The sequence below is a fragment of the Rhinatrema bivittatum genome, chromosome 9, assembly GCF_901001135.1.
Source record: "Rhinatrema bivittatum chromosome 9, aRhiBiv1.1, whole genome shotgun sequence".
NCBI lineage: Eukaryota > Metazoa > Chordata > Amphibia > Gymnophiona > Rhinatrematidae > Rhinatrema > Rhinatrema bivittatum.
In genome coordinates, this window is record NC_042623.1 from 120,505,953 (window position 1) to 120,522,730 (window position 16,778).

Consider the following 16,778-nt stretch of genomic DNA (forward strand, 5'->3'; position numbering starts at 1 on the left):
AGAGACAGGCAGTTGAGTGTACAATGTCAAGACTCCTGAGCCTGCGGGCCATGATCCCAATTGCCCATGCCACAAGAAAATACAGGCCGAAATTCCATTTATTTCATTGTACCCAAGAAGGAGAGTTCCTTTTGCCCCATCTTCGATCTCAAGGAAGTCAGCCATCATTTGTGAGTGACTTGTTTCCACATGGAAACCTTTTTCTCTGTGATAATGGCAGTATAGTTGGGGGAGTTTTTTGCATCTCTGGATTTGTCAGAGGCGTATCTGCATATTCCCATCCAGCTGGAGCTTCAACAGTTTCTGTGTTTTGTTGTTTTGGGGCAACATTATCAATTTCGAGCACTACCCTTCGGTTTGGCTACCGCGCCTAGAACCTTCTCCAAGGTCATGGTGGTGATAACGGCATTGTTGAAAAAGGATGGCATTCTGGTCCACCCATACTTAGACGATTGGCTAATTCGGGCCAGTAGCCTGAAAGAGAGTCTTCAGGTCTCACGCAAGGTGATCTCCTTACTACAGGAACTGGGTTGGGTGGTGAACTTGGCAAAGAGCAATTTACAGTCATCCCAGACGCTGGAGTACCTCGGTGTTCATTTTGACATGAAGCAAGGGAAGGTATTCCTGCCAGAGATCTGCTTTCAGAAACTGATGGCACAGGTGCGACTATCAGTAGAAACAATATGCCCGACGGTATGGTCTTATCTACAGGTGTTCGGGTTGATGGCAGCCACCAGATAGGTGGTTCCATGGGAAGGGCATATATGCATCCTCTTCTACGCACACCGCTTGCACATTGGAGTCCACAGTCTCAGGACTACTCATACAGCTTCATTTACTAGTAGAGATCAAAATCTAATTGCAATGATGGTTGAAAGCAGATCATCTAAGGAATGGAGTTCCCCTACAATCACCGAACTGGTTAGTACTCACAAAAGATGCAAGCCTCCAGGATTGGGGGTTCACTGTCAGGAGTTGACAGTGGAGGGGTGCTGGAGTACAGAGGAGTCTCTCTGGAGCAACAATCAGCTGGAAGCCTGTGCCTTTCGGTTGGCATGCTTGCAATTCGCTGACCACTTGCAGTGTCGAGTGGTACGAATAATGTTAGTCAATGCAATGACGGTGGCTTACATCAATCGCCAAGGAGGAACCAAGAGCCAGCTTATGGAATAGGAGTAAGTACATCTTCAGGAAATCTCAGCTTCACACATTGCAGGAAAAGACAATGTAAGAGCCAACTTTCTCAGCAGACAGAGTCTGGATCCAGGAGAACGGGAATTGTCAAACAAAGCGTTCCAGCTGATAGTGGGCCGCTGGGGCCTCCTATTTCTAGACTTGCTGGCGACATCACACAATGCAAAGGTTCCTCACTTCTCCAGTTGCAGGAGAGATCTGAAGTCTTTGGGCATTGATGCTCTCATGCAGAAGTGGCCAGAAGGCAAGCTTTTATATATCTTTCCCCCGTAGTCCATGTTGGACAGAGTGATTTGGAGGATCGAGAGACACTTTGGGTTGGTACTTCTGATGGTGCCAGATTGGCCCAGGAGGCCTTACTTAGTATGCAGATCTGCGGAGGCTCCTAGTGGACTCCCCTCTCCGTTTACCGGTCCATGGGGATCTGCTGTGGCAGGGGCCTATTCTTCATGAAGATCCAACTCTATTTTGTGTTACAGTATGTCCTTTGAGAGGGGTTGGTTGCTGAAGCGTGGATATTTCACTGCTGTGATGACCGCCTTGCTTTGAGCATGAAGGTTCTCCATTCCATAGCCTATGTTTGGGTTTGGCAAGTGTTTGAGTCTTGGTGTGAGGAATGAGGGGTTCATCCTCATTCAGATAAGATCCCGCTCATTTTGGATTTTTTGCAGGATGGGTTGATTAAGAGCCCTTAATTCCTTAAAGGTACAGGTGGTGGCTCTTGCCTGATTCCAGGGTCAGGTGGATGGTGAACACTTGTTAGCCCATCTGGATGTGGCCCGGGTCTTGAAAGGGGTAAAGCATCTTCATCCTCTGTTGCAGTTACCAGTGCCCTTGTGGAGACTTAATCTGGTTCTGGATTTTCTGTCGGGTCCCACCTTTCGACCACTGCACAGCCTCTCCTTGAGGATACTTACTTTGAAGACACGGCAATTTGTTCTGCACATAGAGTTTCAGAAGTGCAGGCTCCGTCTTGCCGGGAACCGTTTCTGCAGGTGACTCCAGGGGCGGTACAGCTGCGAACTATTCCTTCCTTTTTGTCAAAGGTGGTCTCAGATTTTCACTTGAATCAATCAGTTTCCCTGCCATCACTGGATAGGGAGAGAGTTGTGGATGAATATTGTCTGTTATGGACTTTGATTGTTAAGCAGCATATCATGAGGTATTTGGAGGTTTCTAAACCTCTCAGGAAGATAGACCGGCTGTTTATACTCCATAGTAGAGTAAACAGGGTGAGCGGGTGTCGCGGGCTACAATAGCCCTCTGGATTAAGGAGGTTATCATGGCCCCATATGTGGAGGCTGAGCAACTATTGCCTAGTCAGGTTAGGGCTCCAACCTGGGCGAAGATATTATTGTTATCTCCTGTCGATATTTGCCAAGCTCCGATATGGTCCTCCTTACACACCTTTTCCAGGCATTATCGCCTGGATATGCAGGCCTGGGAGGACGCAGCCTTTGCGCGTGCAGTGTTGGTTGGACCATGGGCAGCCTCTCACCCTGTTCGGGAGTAGCATTGGTATATCCCACTGGTCTTGGATTAACCTGTCTGAATGCTAAGAAAGGAGAAATTACTACTTATTTGATAATTTCCTTTTCTTTTAAGATCATGAGAGGTCTTGAACGAGTAGATGTGAATCGGTCATTTACACTTTCAGATAATAGAAGGGCTAGGGGGTATTCCATGAAATTAGCAGGTAGTACATTTAAGATTAATCGGAGAAAATTCTTTTTCACTCAACGCACAATTAAGCTCTGGAATTTGTTGCCAGAGGATGTGGTTAGTGCAGTTAGTGTAGCTGGGTTCAAAAAAGATTTGGATAAGTTCTTGGAGGAGAAGTCCATTAACTGCTATTAATCAAGTTTACTTAGAGAATAGCCACTGCTATTAACTGCATCAGTAGCATGGGATCTTCTTAGTGTTTGGGTAATTGCCAGGTTCTTGTGGCCTGGTTTGGCCTCTGTTGGAAACAGGATGCTGGGCTTGATGGACCCTTGGTCTGACCCAGCATGGCAATTTCTTATGTTCTTATGTTTAATGAAGACAGGTTAATCCATCTTCCCGCCCTTTGCTGCCGGTTGGTGGTGGTGGTGTCCTCCTGAGTAGCTGTGTTTCCGGAGATTACTGGTAAGTGTCAGATCCAGTCCCTAGATTAGTGATTTTACACTCCTTGTCTGGGCTCAGTGTTTCCTGTTTAACTGAGTGCTTGGATGGTTGTCTGTTAATAGTTATGATCATGTATTGTTTAGTTGTCCACAGTTAGCTTCTGCAGAGAATACTGGTGGGCTGATGTCAGTTCAGGGGTATATATACTGTATATATTCTGTAAGTATAATATATCCTTATTTACTTGTAATTGGTTTCTTCCAGGACAGTAGGATACATAGTCCTTACAATCCCACCCTCTTCCCCTAGTTGTTGGTTCAAAATTTCTATAGCTTTATACTGAACTGAGAGGGATCCTATGCATGCTCCATTGACATGAGAGGACTCGCAGATGCACAGTAGAGCATGTTTAATTGTTTGAGCTTGAGTAAATGCATTAAGCTGGGCTTTGACATCTGATGTCACCTACATTTGAGGACTATGCATACTGCTGTCCTTGGAGAATACTTATTACAGGTAAGCAATTCTGCTTTCTGGGTAATTTTGGGGCTTTCTTCCAGATGCTATATATCCTTTTTCCCTCTTACCTATTCTTTCATTGCAATAAGAAGCTGCTGTGGAGCACCTGGCTCCTAATCTGCTTCTCATAAACAAATGTTATATAGGCATGTGCGAAGATGAAATTATGTTGCAAATAAGATTTCAAGGTTATTTTCTTCTCCCTTGTTTTGATGCAATATTTCCATTTTCAGCTTGTCCTGCATTTTAAGTCAATTTGGATGGAATGCCTCCCTTAAAGAAATATTATCTTTATAACCTGAGGAAGTTTATTGTACAGTTCTACTGAATGAGGTCAAACCAGCACTTTATTGCACACCTTTGTTAATCATATTAAACAAAGTTACATGTGGTGTTTTTATTTTATCTCCCTTTTGTAGTGGAACATTTCAGACTACTTTTTCCAGAGAGGTGAAATCATTGAAAAGGAGCTGAATAAAGAGGAAGAAGGATTACAAAAGCAGGCTGAAGAAAAGGGTGTAACCTTAAATCGACCTTTTCACCCTGCACCACCCTTTGACTGCTTGTGGTTATGCCTCTATGCCAAGTTAGGGGAGCTCTGTGTAGATCCAAGACCAGCAGTCCGGAAAAGTGCAGGGCAGACATTGTTTTCCACAATTGGTGCTCATGGAACTTTGTTGCAGCATGCCACATGGCACACAGTGATATGGAAGGTACTGTTAAAAAAAAAAAAAAAAAAATCCGTTTTTGAATTTCTTATGTGCAGTCTATTAAGATTTGTTGTAGGTGGTATTTCTCATGTAGTAAGATATGTTAAAGATAGTCCAGTTTACTTGTCTCTCAAAGAGATTTTCAACAGTTTAAAAAGCAGAGAGAATTTTTCTCAGAAATGTTTGGAATGCTGAGATAGTTTCAATGTTGTGGAAGGACCACTTGCCTCTTCTATAAAATCAATGGTGTTTGATGGTTGACATTAACTACATTCCCTTGGAACAATTCCTTGGTTTTCTGTGAAGAGCTCCATTTTAAAATTAGCTACCCAGTCAACTGTCCTGATCAGTGAGTCTGAGGTATATTGAAAGGTTAATTACTAATTTAATTTATATATTTTGGATGAAAGCTCACTGAGATTTTTCAGCTCAATACTTTATAAAATCTGAGATCAATTCACTCTGGCTGTATTGGCCTCCAGTAGGTTAATAAAAGCCAAGTATTGGGTTTTCCTGAAAAACCACTGTCAGCAAAAGAGATATTTGGCTGCTGTTTAATGCGATTTCAAACTGTCAAAAAGGTTATTTGTAAGAACATGAATAAAGATATTCATAGGAAGCAGGAAACAGTGGCCATCAATACTTTCAATTCACATGCTGCTCTCTGCTTATTCTCCTGCTTACAAATGCTTAATCACCCTTCTTGATATACAAATTTTATTTACATTTCCAAAGCTTCTACCCTGAATATATTTACTCCAGCTCAGAGAAGAGGTAGGTCAATCCAGCTTCACCATTGCCCGTATAGCTCCCGTTATTTCCTAATGAGAGAAAAAAAATGTATTTTTTATTTTATTTTCCTCCAGTGAAAAATCATGGGAGCCAGCCTATGCCACATTATTACCTTTTCTTCAGTTCCATTACATTATAATGTAATTAGATAAAAGCTGCAAAAATGTCCCATTTGGAATAGTTTCTCAGCCCTTTTAAAGATAAAGTACTGTGTTGATTGCAGCATATTGTGGCACTTGTCTGTTGAAAAAGTCTCATAATTTCACATACATATGTACCAGTGATACTTTGTTACTTCTGTGTGCCCTTCTCCTGGAGCAGTAGAAATCTTCAACTTCTTAAACTGTTGACCCTAAGTCTATCAGAGTATCTATGTCTATCAGTATCTTCTATATAGAATTCCTTCACACCAGGACTCCTCTGCTTCCAGTGGCAACAGTACAGCATGTAGGGCCTGTTATTTTCCTTTTTGTGGTGGGGAAGAGGAAAGGAGGTTGGCCAGTTTCCTCCACTTCCTTCGGGTTACCACTACTACTACTACTTATCCCATCTATAGTGCTGCTGGATGTATGCAGAGTTGTACAGAAATACATAAGAGACAGTCCTTGCTCAGTAGAGCTTACAAATTAATCAAGACAAACATACAGGACAGAATTGGGAATTTCATTTATTAAGAATATGGTTAATCAATAAGGCTGTGAGTAGGATAATCAGGGGTTAAGATGTGGGATTTTAGACTAGATTTAAATAATGCTAGAGAATCTTAAAGCCTGGTTATTCGAACAGGCATACAAAGAAGGCATTGGTTAAAGTTATCTCCATCTCACTTTGCATAACCTTTTAAATTTAGTTTGTTTTTACGGATTGTTTTAAGACCATGTCTCTACTCATTTTATAGTTTTTAAAGATTAAGTTATTTACTTGAATTATTATTTGTTTAATAACAATAGTTTAATATTATGCTTTTATCTTTATTGCCAGTATTTTATTTTTATTACTTTTTGAAGACCTGTATATTTTTATGTTGATTGCCTTATATTATTGTTCTAATTTACTGAATTTTATGTTTATTATTTTAAAATGTTTGTAAACCGTTGTGATGGCTAGTTCCAAACATCGGTATATAAAAGCCAAATAAATAAATAAAAATAAATAGAGAAGGAACATGATGAACCAACTCAGAAAGTCTATTCCAAGCACACAGGGTGACAGTAGAGGATAGGAGCATAGATAAGAGTGACTTGTTGCATGAACAGAGTTCATGAGGAAGGGCATAGGGAGACGAGAGAGGTAGTGAGGAGCTGCAAAGTGAAGGCTGTTGTAGGTAAGAGAAGCTTAAACTGTATGCAGGAACAGAGAGGGAGCCAATGTAGTGGCTTAAAAAAAGGATTATATAGGTGTAGTGACTTTGAAAGATAAGTTATGCAAAAGAATTTTGGATAGATTTTAGTGGGGAGAGATGATTCACTGAGAGACTATTCACTGAGAGACCTGTGAGGAGCATGTAGCAGTAGTCTAAGCAGGAGGTGGTAAGAAAATGGTAAAGGTTCTGGTGGTGTGTTCAGAAAGGAAGGGATAGATTTTGGTGGTGATATAGAGAATGAAATGACACATTCCTTTGCTTCCTGCTACACTAGTCCAGAACGATTGTGTTTAGTCCCTCATCCAGTTGATGGTGACAGAGAACATTTTTTTTAAATCTTTTGACAACACTGCTACATACGTTGGTGCAGTGACAGTTAAAGCCCAGTATTCTGTACCTCCAATTGATGGAAGAACTACTGATCGAACAGCAGTATTATACATCTTATTGGTCTGGCCTATGATTTAAATTGAAAAGAAACAGAAAACCATTTTATCGGAGACATTCTATTTGATTGGGTCATGCACCTGTAATTTTTATAGAGTAGCAAGCCAGAATTTGATTTTTCTACCATTCCCATCAGAAGGTTCATGGTTAAGCAACATCAGAGCATATATCTAAGCCATGAATTTTGTTTTGGGCCATGCACCTGTAATTGTTACAGAATTGCAAGCCAAAATTTGGATATGCTTCTATTCCCCTCTGCCCACCCACCCCTAGGTTTGTTCTTCTGATATAGTCTGCCTAAATTCATAATTGGCAACAAGACAAATTAGTAAATTGGTATTTCCTTAGCTGTTAACCATCAATAAATTACCAAAATGAGGACTATCCAATGTAGCTATTATGGAGCCTTTATTCTGAGGGAAATCATCTGGAAACTTAGGGCTTGCCCCATTTGTGCAGAACTCTCTTCCTTGAAAAAGGAGCTGGCTGAAGTTAAAGCTGAATTAGCTTCAATAAAGAAAGTCTCGACCACTTTTCAATATTCAGGACTTAATTCCTCATTACCACAGAAAAACCAAGAGTCAAGAAAAAAGTTACACAGTGGGCTCAGATAGGATAAGATTTGTGACCTACAGACACCCGTTCTTGACAGCTGTGCAGCCCACAAGTCTAACCCCCCCCCCTCCCAACTCAGGGCATTAAGGAACTCAAAAAAAACAACAGGATTACAGTGGGCTCTGGTAGAATTAGACCTGTGATGCGGAGACACACACTGTATCAAGTACAACTAGTACAAAAAGCCTTCTCTGTATTAAATATTGAAGAAGTTCTTGAGAAAAAGATCGAAGTGTTATTTGAGAAGAAAGAATAAACCCAATGCATACAGAAATTCCAGATCAGTAACCAAAGGAAAAAGCTCATTGCGATGGATGACTCTGTCATCAGAGGCACTAATCCTTTCCTTTGCACAATCGCAAAGGGAAAAGGTGAAGTGAATAACAAAACTCAACTAAAGTCACAAAAGGAGTCCAGGAAAAGCAGTAAACTGAACGAGAAAAGCTGGAAAGCTATGATCTCAACTGCTCGTAGTTTGGGCAATAAAATCCCAGATCTGCAAGCCCTAATGGTGGAGGTGGACTTGGACATTGTTGCTGTCACGGAGACGTGGTTCATGGAATCTCATGATTGGGATACGGCCATACCGGGCCACAACTTGTTAAGGAAGGACAGAGAGAATAGGAAAGGGGGAGGAGTGGCTCTTTATGTCAGAAACAATATCCAAGCATCTGAGCTGCAAGGAAGATGGGGCAGTGAAGAAGCACTAAGGGCCGACCTAAAAAAAGATGATGGGGCATCCATTTATATTGCAGTGGTTTACAGGCATCCCAATCAAAAGGAAGAGCATGACAGAGATCTGGTTGAAGACATCCAAAAGATGGGAAAGAATGGAGAAGTGGTGATCGTTGGAGATTTTAATCTGCCAGATGTAGACTGGAGAATCCCTTCTGCTGAATCTAACAATAGTAGAGAAATAGTGGATGCCCTGCAAGGGGCTTTGTTCAAACAAATGGTAATGGAGCCCATGAGAGAGGGAGCTATACTTGATTTAGTGCTCACTAATGAAGATAATGTCTCTGATGTCCAAGTGGGCGCCCACCTCAGCACAAGTGATCATCAAATGGTATGGTTTCATATCGCACAAAGGATACATAGAAGAAGCACGAAGACCCAAGTTTTGCAGTTCAAAAACATGGACTTTGAGGAAATGGGGAAGTACCTGGAGGAAGAACTAAAAGGCTGGGAGAATAAGAGAGATGTTGATCAACAGTGGACCAAACTAAAAGGAGCAATTATCAAGGCAACTAATCTATATGTTAGAAAAGTAAAGAAAAGCAAAAGAAAAATGAAACCTATATGGTTCTCAAAGGAAGTGGCTGACAAAATAAAAGCTAAAAGAACAGCATTCAAGAAATATAAAGGATCCCAAAGGGAAGAGCACAAAGAAGAATATCAGGTACAACTGAGGCAGATGAAGAAAGTAATCAAGACGGCAAAAAGTCAAGCAGAAGAAAGAATTGCCAAAGAGGTAAGGAGAGGTGACAAAACATTTTTTAGATACATCAGAGAAAGGAGAAAAGTTCAAAGTGGTATAGTGAAATTGAAAGGTGAAAAGGATCAATGTGTAGAGAGAGACGAAGAAATGGCAGAAATACTAAACAAATACTTCAGTTTGGTGTTCACTAAAGAGGACCCAGGTGAAGGTCCGTCGCTAGTTAACAAGAAACTGGAGGGGACTGGAGTAGATGTTACTCCGTTTACAGTGGAGAATGTGTGGGAAGAGCTGGGAAAACTGAAAGTGGACAACGCCATGGAGCCTGATGAGGTTCATCCCAGGATACTGAGGGAGCTCAGAGATGTGCTGGTGGGTCCGCTGCGAGACCATTTCAATAGATCACTAGAAATGGGAGTGGTGCCGAGTGATTGGAGAAGAGAGGAGGCTGGAAACTACAGGGAGCAGAGAGGAGGCTGGAAACTAAAGGCCGGTTAGCCTCACCTCAGTGGTGGGTAAAGTGATGGAGTCGATGCTGAAAGAGAGAATAGTGAACTATCTACAGTCTGAAGAATTGCTGGACCAGAGGCAGCATGGATTCACCAGGGGAAGATCCTGTTAGAAAAATCTGATTGACTTTTTCGACTGGGTGATTAGGGAATTGGATCAAGGAAGAGCGCTCGATGTCATCTACTTGGATTTCAGCAAGGCTTTTGATACAGTCCCGCACAGGAGGCTGGTGAATAAAATGAGAAGCTTAGGAGTGAGTGCCGAGGTGGTGGCCTGGATTGCAAATTTGTGACGGACAGACGACAATGTGTGATGGTAAATGGAACTCTCTCTGAAGAGAGAGCGGTGTTGGGACTGGTCCTGTTCAATATCTATGTGAGCAACATAGCGGACGAGATAAAAGGTAAGGTTTGTCTGTTTGCAGATGACACTAAGATCTGCAACAGAATGGACACGCCAGAAGGAGTGGAGAGAATGAAACGGGATTTAAGGAAGCTGGAAGAGTGGTTGAAGATATGGCAGCTGAGATTCAATGCCAAGAAGTGCAAAGACATGCACATGGGGTGTGGAAATCCGAAAGAACTGTATTCGATGAGGGATGAAGGGCTGATGTCCACGGAGCAGGAAAGAGGCCTAGGGGTGATAGTTTCTAATGATCTGAAGTCGGCAAAACAACGTGACAAGGTGATAGCTAAAGCCAGAAGAATGCTAGGCTGCATAAAGAGAGGAATATCGAGTAAGAAAAGGGAAGTGATTATCCCCTTGTACAGGTCCTTGGTGAGGCCTCACCTGGAGTACTGTTCTCAGTTCTGGAGACCATATCTATGAAGGGACAGACAGGATGGAGGCAGACCAGAGAAGGGCGACCAAAAAGGTGGAGGGTCTTCATCAAATGTCTTATGAGGAGAGATTGAAGAATCTAATTATGTACACCCTGGAGGAAAGGAGGAGCAGAGGTGATATGATACAGACTTTCAGATACTTGAAAGGTTTTAATGATCCAAAGATAACGACAAACCTTTTCTGTCGGAAAAAAATCAGCAGAACCAGGGGTCACGATTTAAAACTCCAGGGAGGAAGATTCAGAACCAATATCAGGAAGTATTTCTTCACGGAGAGGGTGGTGGATGCCTGGAATGCCCTTCCGGAGGAAGTGGTGAAGACCAGAACTATGAAGGACTTCAAAGGGGTGTGGGATAAACACTATGGATCCATAAAGTCTAGAGGATGTGTATGAAGAGTGGGTGGCTCGCGGGAATGACGGCTACTACCGGAGATAATACCCTTATTCAATAAACATACACAGTTAATGCGACTCCAACATTGCTCTAAGCTTCAACGGCAAGAGGTAATGTGGGAAAAAAAAAGGATTTCCATTCACAAAAAAGCAGGGAGTAGCTTGCTTGTTACAGTGGATACTACTCCAAACCAAATAAGCCTGATACTTTACTTTCAATGCATATCCAGCATAGCTCTCTGCTTCAATGGCAGGAGGAATGAAGAAAAGTGGATCTATATAAAGACAACAACCAACAAGGACTGAATTACATAGTCGGGGTAAACAAGCATGGGTGTAGCTTGCTTATTGCGGTGGTTACTATCCCTAACTAATTAAGCTAGATATTTCACTTAGATGCAGTTCCAACTCTGCTCTGTACATTAATGGAGGGGGAAAGGGAAACAGAACCAAAAAGTTACTAAGGGCCAAGAGTAACAGATAAGTATGAGAAAAAAAAAGAGTGCAAAAGCTTGCTGGGCAGACTGGATGGGCCGTTGGTCTTCTTCTGCCTTCATTTCTATGTTTCTATAAAGGTTTTTCTGGTTGAGTCAATATATTGCATATATATAATTCACACACAAACATATATATATATATATATATATGTATGTGTGTATATAAATATATATATTTTAAGGAAGAGGATCCTCTAAGAAGGGATAACTATAGGGAAAATAGAGCTGTATGGGAATGGGGTCAGAGAAAAAAATGAACAATTTTTGCTACCGTGGTTTCAGAAAGAGGAGAAGGGTGGCCAAGGTAGTGGAAGGGGAGACATAGTGAGGGAGCGGGCAGTAGAGATGACATGGTTGAGAACCCAAATGTAATTTTGTGAATGTTTTCATGGAAGTAGTCAGCCATAGTCTGGCAGAGAGTGGGGTGGAAGGCAATGACAGTTTGAGGAAGAAATTTAATGTGACAAAGAAGGCAAGAGCTGGAGGCAGTAGAGTTTGTCAAATGGACATAATAATCTGACTCAGACAACAAAGCAGAGAAGAGGAGAGATGAAACAGTAGTGGAGAGGATACAAGAGTTGATAGCCTACAGATTTCTGAAGGTGGTTGTGGTGACTAGATGAAGCTGTGAGGGAGAGTGGTTTAAGAAACATAAGAAAAACCATAAGAAAATGCCATACTGGGTCAGATCAAGGGTCCATCAAGCCCAGCATCCTGCTTCCAACAGTGGCCAATCCAGGCCACAAGAACCTGGCAAGTACCCAAAAACTAAATCTATTCCATGTTACCATTGCTAATGGCAGTGGCTATTCTCTAAGTGAACTTAATAGCAGGTAATGGACTTCTCCTCCAAGAACTTATCCAATCCTTTTTTAAACACAGCTATACTAACTGCACTAACCACATCCTCTGGCAACAAATTCCAGAGTTTAATTGTGCGTTGAGTAAAAAAGAACTTTCTCCGATTAGTCTTAAATGTGCTACATGCTAACTTCATGGAATGCCCCCTAGTCTTTCTATTATCCGAAAGAGTAAATAACCGATTCACATCTACCCGTTCTAGACCTCTCATGATTTTAAACACCTCTATCATATCCCCCCTCAGTCGTCTCTTCTCCAAGCTGAAAAGTCCTAACTTCTTTAGTCTTTCCTCATAGGGGAGTTGTTCCATTCCCCTTATCATTTTGGTAGCCCTTCTCTGTACCTTCTCCATCGCAATTATATCTTTTTTGAGATGTGGCGACCAGAATTGTACACAGTATTCAAGGTGCGGTCTCACCATGGAGCGATACAGAGGCATTATGACATTTTCCGTTTTATTCACCATTCCCTTTCTAATAATTCCCAACATTCTGTTTGCTTTTTTGACTGCCGCAGCACACTGAACAGACGATTTCAATGTGTTATCCACTATGACACCTAGATCTCTTTCTTGGGTTGTAGCACCTAATATGGAACCCAACATTGTGTAATTATAGCATGGGTTATTTTTCCCTATATGCATTACCTTGCACTTATCCACATTAGTTTGAAAGTTGAGAAGAAATAGGAGAACACAACCCTACGCTTTCAATACAAATAAATAACAAAGAATAAGAGGTCTAAAAATACTAAATCTATCCAAAAAAGTGATATTGGAGGCTTTTAGTACTTTAGATAGAATCCACTGTTTTTTGCCTGCAGTGGGCTATAGACAGGATCATAGACAAGCACAGTGCGTCAAATCATGTACCACTTTAATTAGACCATCGTATAAGTTCTTGTCTCTTGGATTAAAGTCCCTCATCTGTTATTGTTTGCTGATCTTCATTTTGAAATAAGTATCATGAGTTTCTGCAGTTAAGTGGAACTGATATATTTTTGTTATACACTGTACATAATTTATTTATTAGCTAAGAGTTTTAATTGCATAAAGAGAAAAGTTGTAACAAATGATCTAATTTAAATTGTTAAATTATTTATTTAGTTTTTTTGTTTTTTTTTTAATATTCCATTTTTCACACTTTTTTCAGCATTTCAAAGCGGATTACATTCAGGTACTGTAGGTGTTTCCCTATCCCCAGAAGGCATGCAATCTAAGGCCTGGATTTTCTAATAGCACACGGCTTTCTGAATCCCACGATAATGGGGGGCAAAGCTGCCCCGACGACTTCTCTTCCGGTCCTGACTCTGCCCTGACTCCACCCCTATCTAGCTATCGCACGCAAAAAGTCCCCCTAAGTTTGTACCTGAGGCAATGAAGGGTAAAGTGACTTAAGTGATTTGCCCAAGGTCACAAGGAGCAAGAGTGAGACTTGAACCCTGGTCTCCTAGTTCATAGCCTGCTGCTTGAACTACTAGGCTACTCCTCCACTCCTTTTTGTCACCTTGTTCTTGCCTATGATTCTGTCTATAGCCTATTGTGGGCAAAAGACTGGATGCTGTTTGAAGCACTAAAAGTCTTTGAATCCACTTTTTTTTGTATAGCTAAAGTATTTTTAGACCTCTTATTCTTTAACTTATTAGTGTGAAAGTTATCACACTAATACATTTTTAAAAATTAGGTGATGGTCTGAGAAGGGAAGAACTGAGGTGGAGAAGTCTGAGAGACATTTAGAAGAAGACTAGGTCAAGACAGTGGCTATGCTGGTGAATAGGGGAGGTGGAACAGAATTGGAAGTCAAATGAGGTTAAGGCAAGGAGTTTTGAGGCATAAAAATCAGAGTGCTCAATGGCATGGGGATTAAAATCCCCTAGAATAAGGAAAGGAGAAGATGATTCAAAGAAAAAAGAAAGCCAGCAATCAAGTCTATGAAAAAGGAGAAGAGGTATTTATCAGGGGATCAATGTATGGATAGCTACCTGGAGAGATAGTGGGGTGAATATGTGGATGGAGTGGAACTGAAGTGGGCAAAGGGATTGAAACCTGCAGGAGGGGAAAAGCAGGAATCCAGTACTATCACCATGGTCTATTGTGTGAGATGTATGAAGTAAAAAGACAGAACTAAAGCAGAGTCCACACAGGAAAGTCAAATCTCAGTCAAGGTGAGAAGATGAAAAGTATTAGAGATAAAGAGGTTATGAATGTAGACATGATTATCAGAATTGGGAATATATGTTGTGGTGTTATAATGGTTTAAATCATGTTTGAGAGACCATTTTCAATAGGTAAGAGTTCAAAATTCCACTTCCTCATTGATCCCCTTAGAAACAGGTGTCCCTTAGGGATCTGTCTTGTCGGCAACCCTGTTCTGTATCTAGCTATGATCTGTTAGCTGAATTAGTGGTAGAATATAGGTTATATGAAGATGACACAAAATGTTCAATCTCCATGAAATTATTCCCTCAGAAGCACTAATATAGATGACAAAATTTATCACAGCAATCAGGCAATGGATGTATGCAAACTATCTTGCTTTGAATGTGGGTAAAACAGAATTAATAGTGCTTGACCAGGGCCATTAGTATGGAAAAAGAATACATATTGATCCATGGTGCAACCAAACTTTGAGCATTTTGTGCAGTTCTAATCATCCGATCTTAAAATAAGTTATAACAAAATTGGAAAAAGTACAGAGAATGATGACCAAAATAATAAGAGATGGAACAGCTCTCTTATGAGAAAAGGCTTAATAGATTAGGGCTGTTTAGAATGGGAAGAGATGGCTGAGAAAAGATATGAAAGAAGTCTATAAAATCTTGAGAGGAGTGAACAGTTATTTGCCCTTTCATACAGTACTAGAACTAGGGGATACTTCATGAAGCTAATAGGTAGCACATTCAAAACGAATCGGAGAAAGTCTTTTTTCACTTGGCGCACAATTAAACTATGGAATTTGTTGCTAGGGGATGTGGCGAAAGCAGTAAGCATAAATTTGTTTAAAAAAGGTTTGGATAAGTTCCTGAGAAAAAGTCCATAAACTAGTATTAGCAATGAAGTCTTTGGAAAGCCACTATTTATCCCTGATTATGTAATGATCCACCTATATAAGTGATTGAGATAAACTTTTAAAGCATACTTATCACTCTAGCACTTTACTTTGACCATCATATAGAGACACCGATGATACTCATTTGACATAGTTTATGAAGTCTTTAAAAAGACTGCGTCTTTATTATAATCCTCTTCCGGGGCTCCTGAGGCCCAATCAGGGAAAGAGCCCGCTTGCCGATTAAAGATGAGCCGTGCAGAGGAGGCACGCGAGAACGGAAGAACAAAGAGAAAATAAGAAAGAAAGAGACTGAGAGAGAAGAGAAGAAGGAAAAGGAAACACAGCCGAACCATCGCGGTGAGTCAGACCGCGCCCCCTGAATGGTAACAGGCCAATCAGAGAGCGACTTGAAGGGCTTTAAATTTTTGAGCCTCCCTGAGGCGTCATGCGCCGGGTGTCGCGCGCCCGAAGGAGCGCGACCTAAGGGGCCTGCCCCTTAGCGTACCCCTTGGAGAGCCCCAGGACCAGGGCCTCTCCCTCCCCCTCTCGCAATCTACTTCCCCTCCAACACCCCAACGTCTAAACTCCAGCTCTCACTAAACCCTCCGCTGCATTCTTTAAATCTCTGCAAACACCCATACAGCTGATCTCATCATACTGTGCTACATCGCCAGCTCCACCCAGCTTCAAACAATCACTGTGATAATATACCTAATCTAGCACACTACCAAACTGCCGCTAGCATTTCCCCCTACAGATTCCAGCACTCGCACTATCTCTATTTCAGAAATCATCCAACGCATCTGAAAATTTTCCTGAGCACATCCTTCTGCATCCAATTCCTGGCCTCATCCCGATCTCAACCTGCAACTGCTCTAATCTCTTACAACACTCATCCGGACCACTTCAATCAATAAGCTCCCCTTCCCCAATAGTCATCCTGACAACACCCAACTGCACTCAGAACCAACACCCACACTGCTCTCATCTAACATCATCCAGCTACAACACTCATCATAACCGCTTCCAGCAATCATCCAGAACGCTTCTAAACACTCTCCCCAGCTCCATCCAGCACAATTCCGGACTTCTTCTAGCACTCATCTAAATCTCTTCCAACTCTCACCAAATTCTTATCCAGCATTCATCTGTATCTCAACCAACAACATATCTGATCAACTATACCACTCATACAGTTCTCCTCCAGCAATCATCCAATACGAATCTAGCTTCAACCGGCACCTACGCTCATTTGGATCTCCTCCTGAAAACATCGTTACCTCTCCTAATACTGTTCTACACCCTGCAAGACCCTCCTGCACGACCCTCCCAGCATCCAACAACACCCCCTCAGCCTCCTTCCTCCTACAAACATCATCTTTAACACAACCACTATCAATCAACGACCCCAAGACCAGGGGGACACTCGAGCACTCCAAGAA

General features: G+C 41.6%; 1 protein-coding gene across 3 annotated transcripts in view; it reads left to right on the forward strand.

Moving 5' to 3' along the window:
- The window catches only part of MON2 (MON2 homolog, regulator of endosome-to-Golgi trafficking), a 409,599-nt gene that overhangs the window by 278,261 nt on the left and 114,560 nt on the right, over positions 1–16,778 (forward strand). For all 3 annotated transcript variants that reach the window (XM_029615039.1, XM_029615038.1, XM_029615037.1), the window contains exon 24: positions 4,239–4,532. In XM_029615039.1, the coding sequence (XP_029470899.1) occupies positions 4,239–4,532 (294 nt within the window). The remainder of the gene's footprint in view (positions 1–4,238; positions 4,533–16,778) is intronic.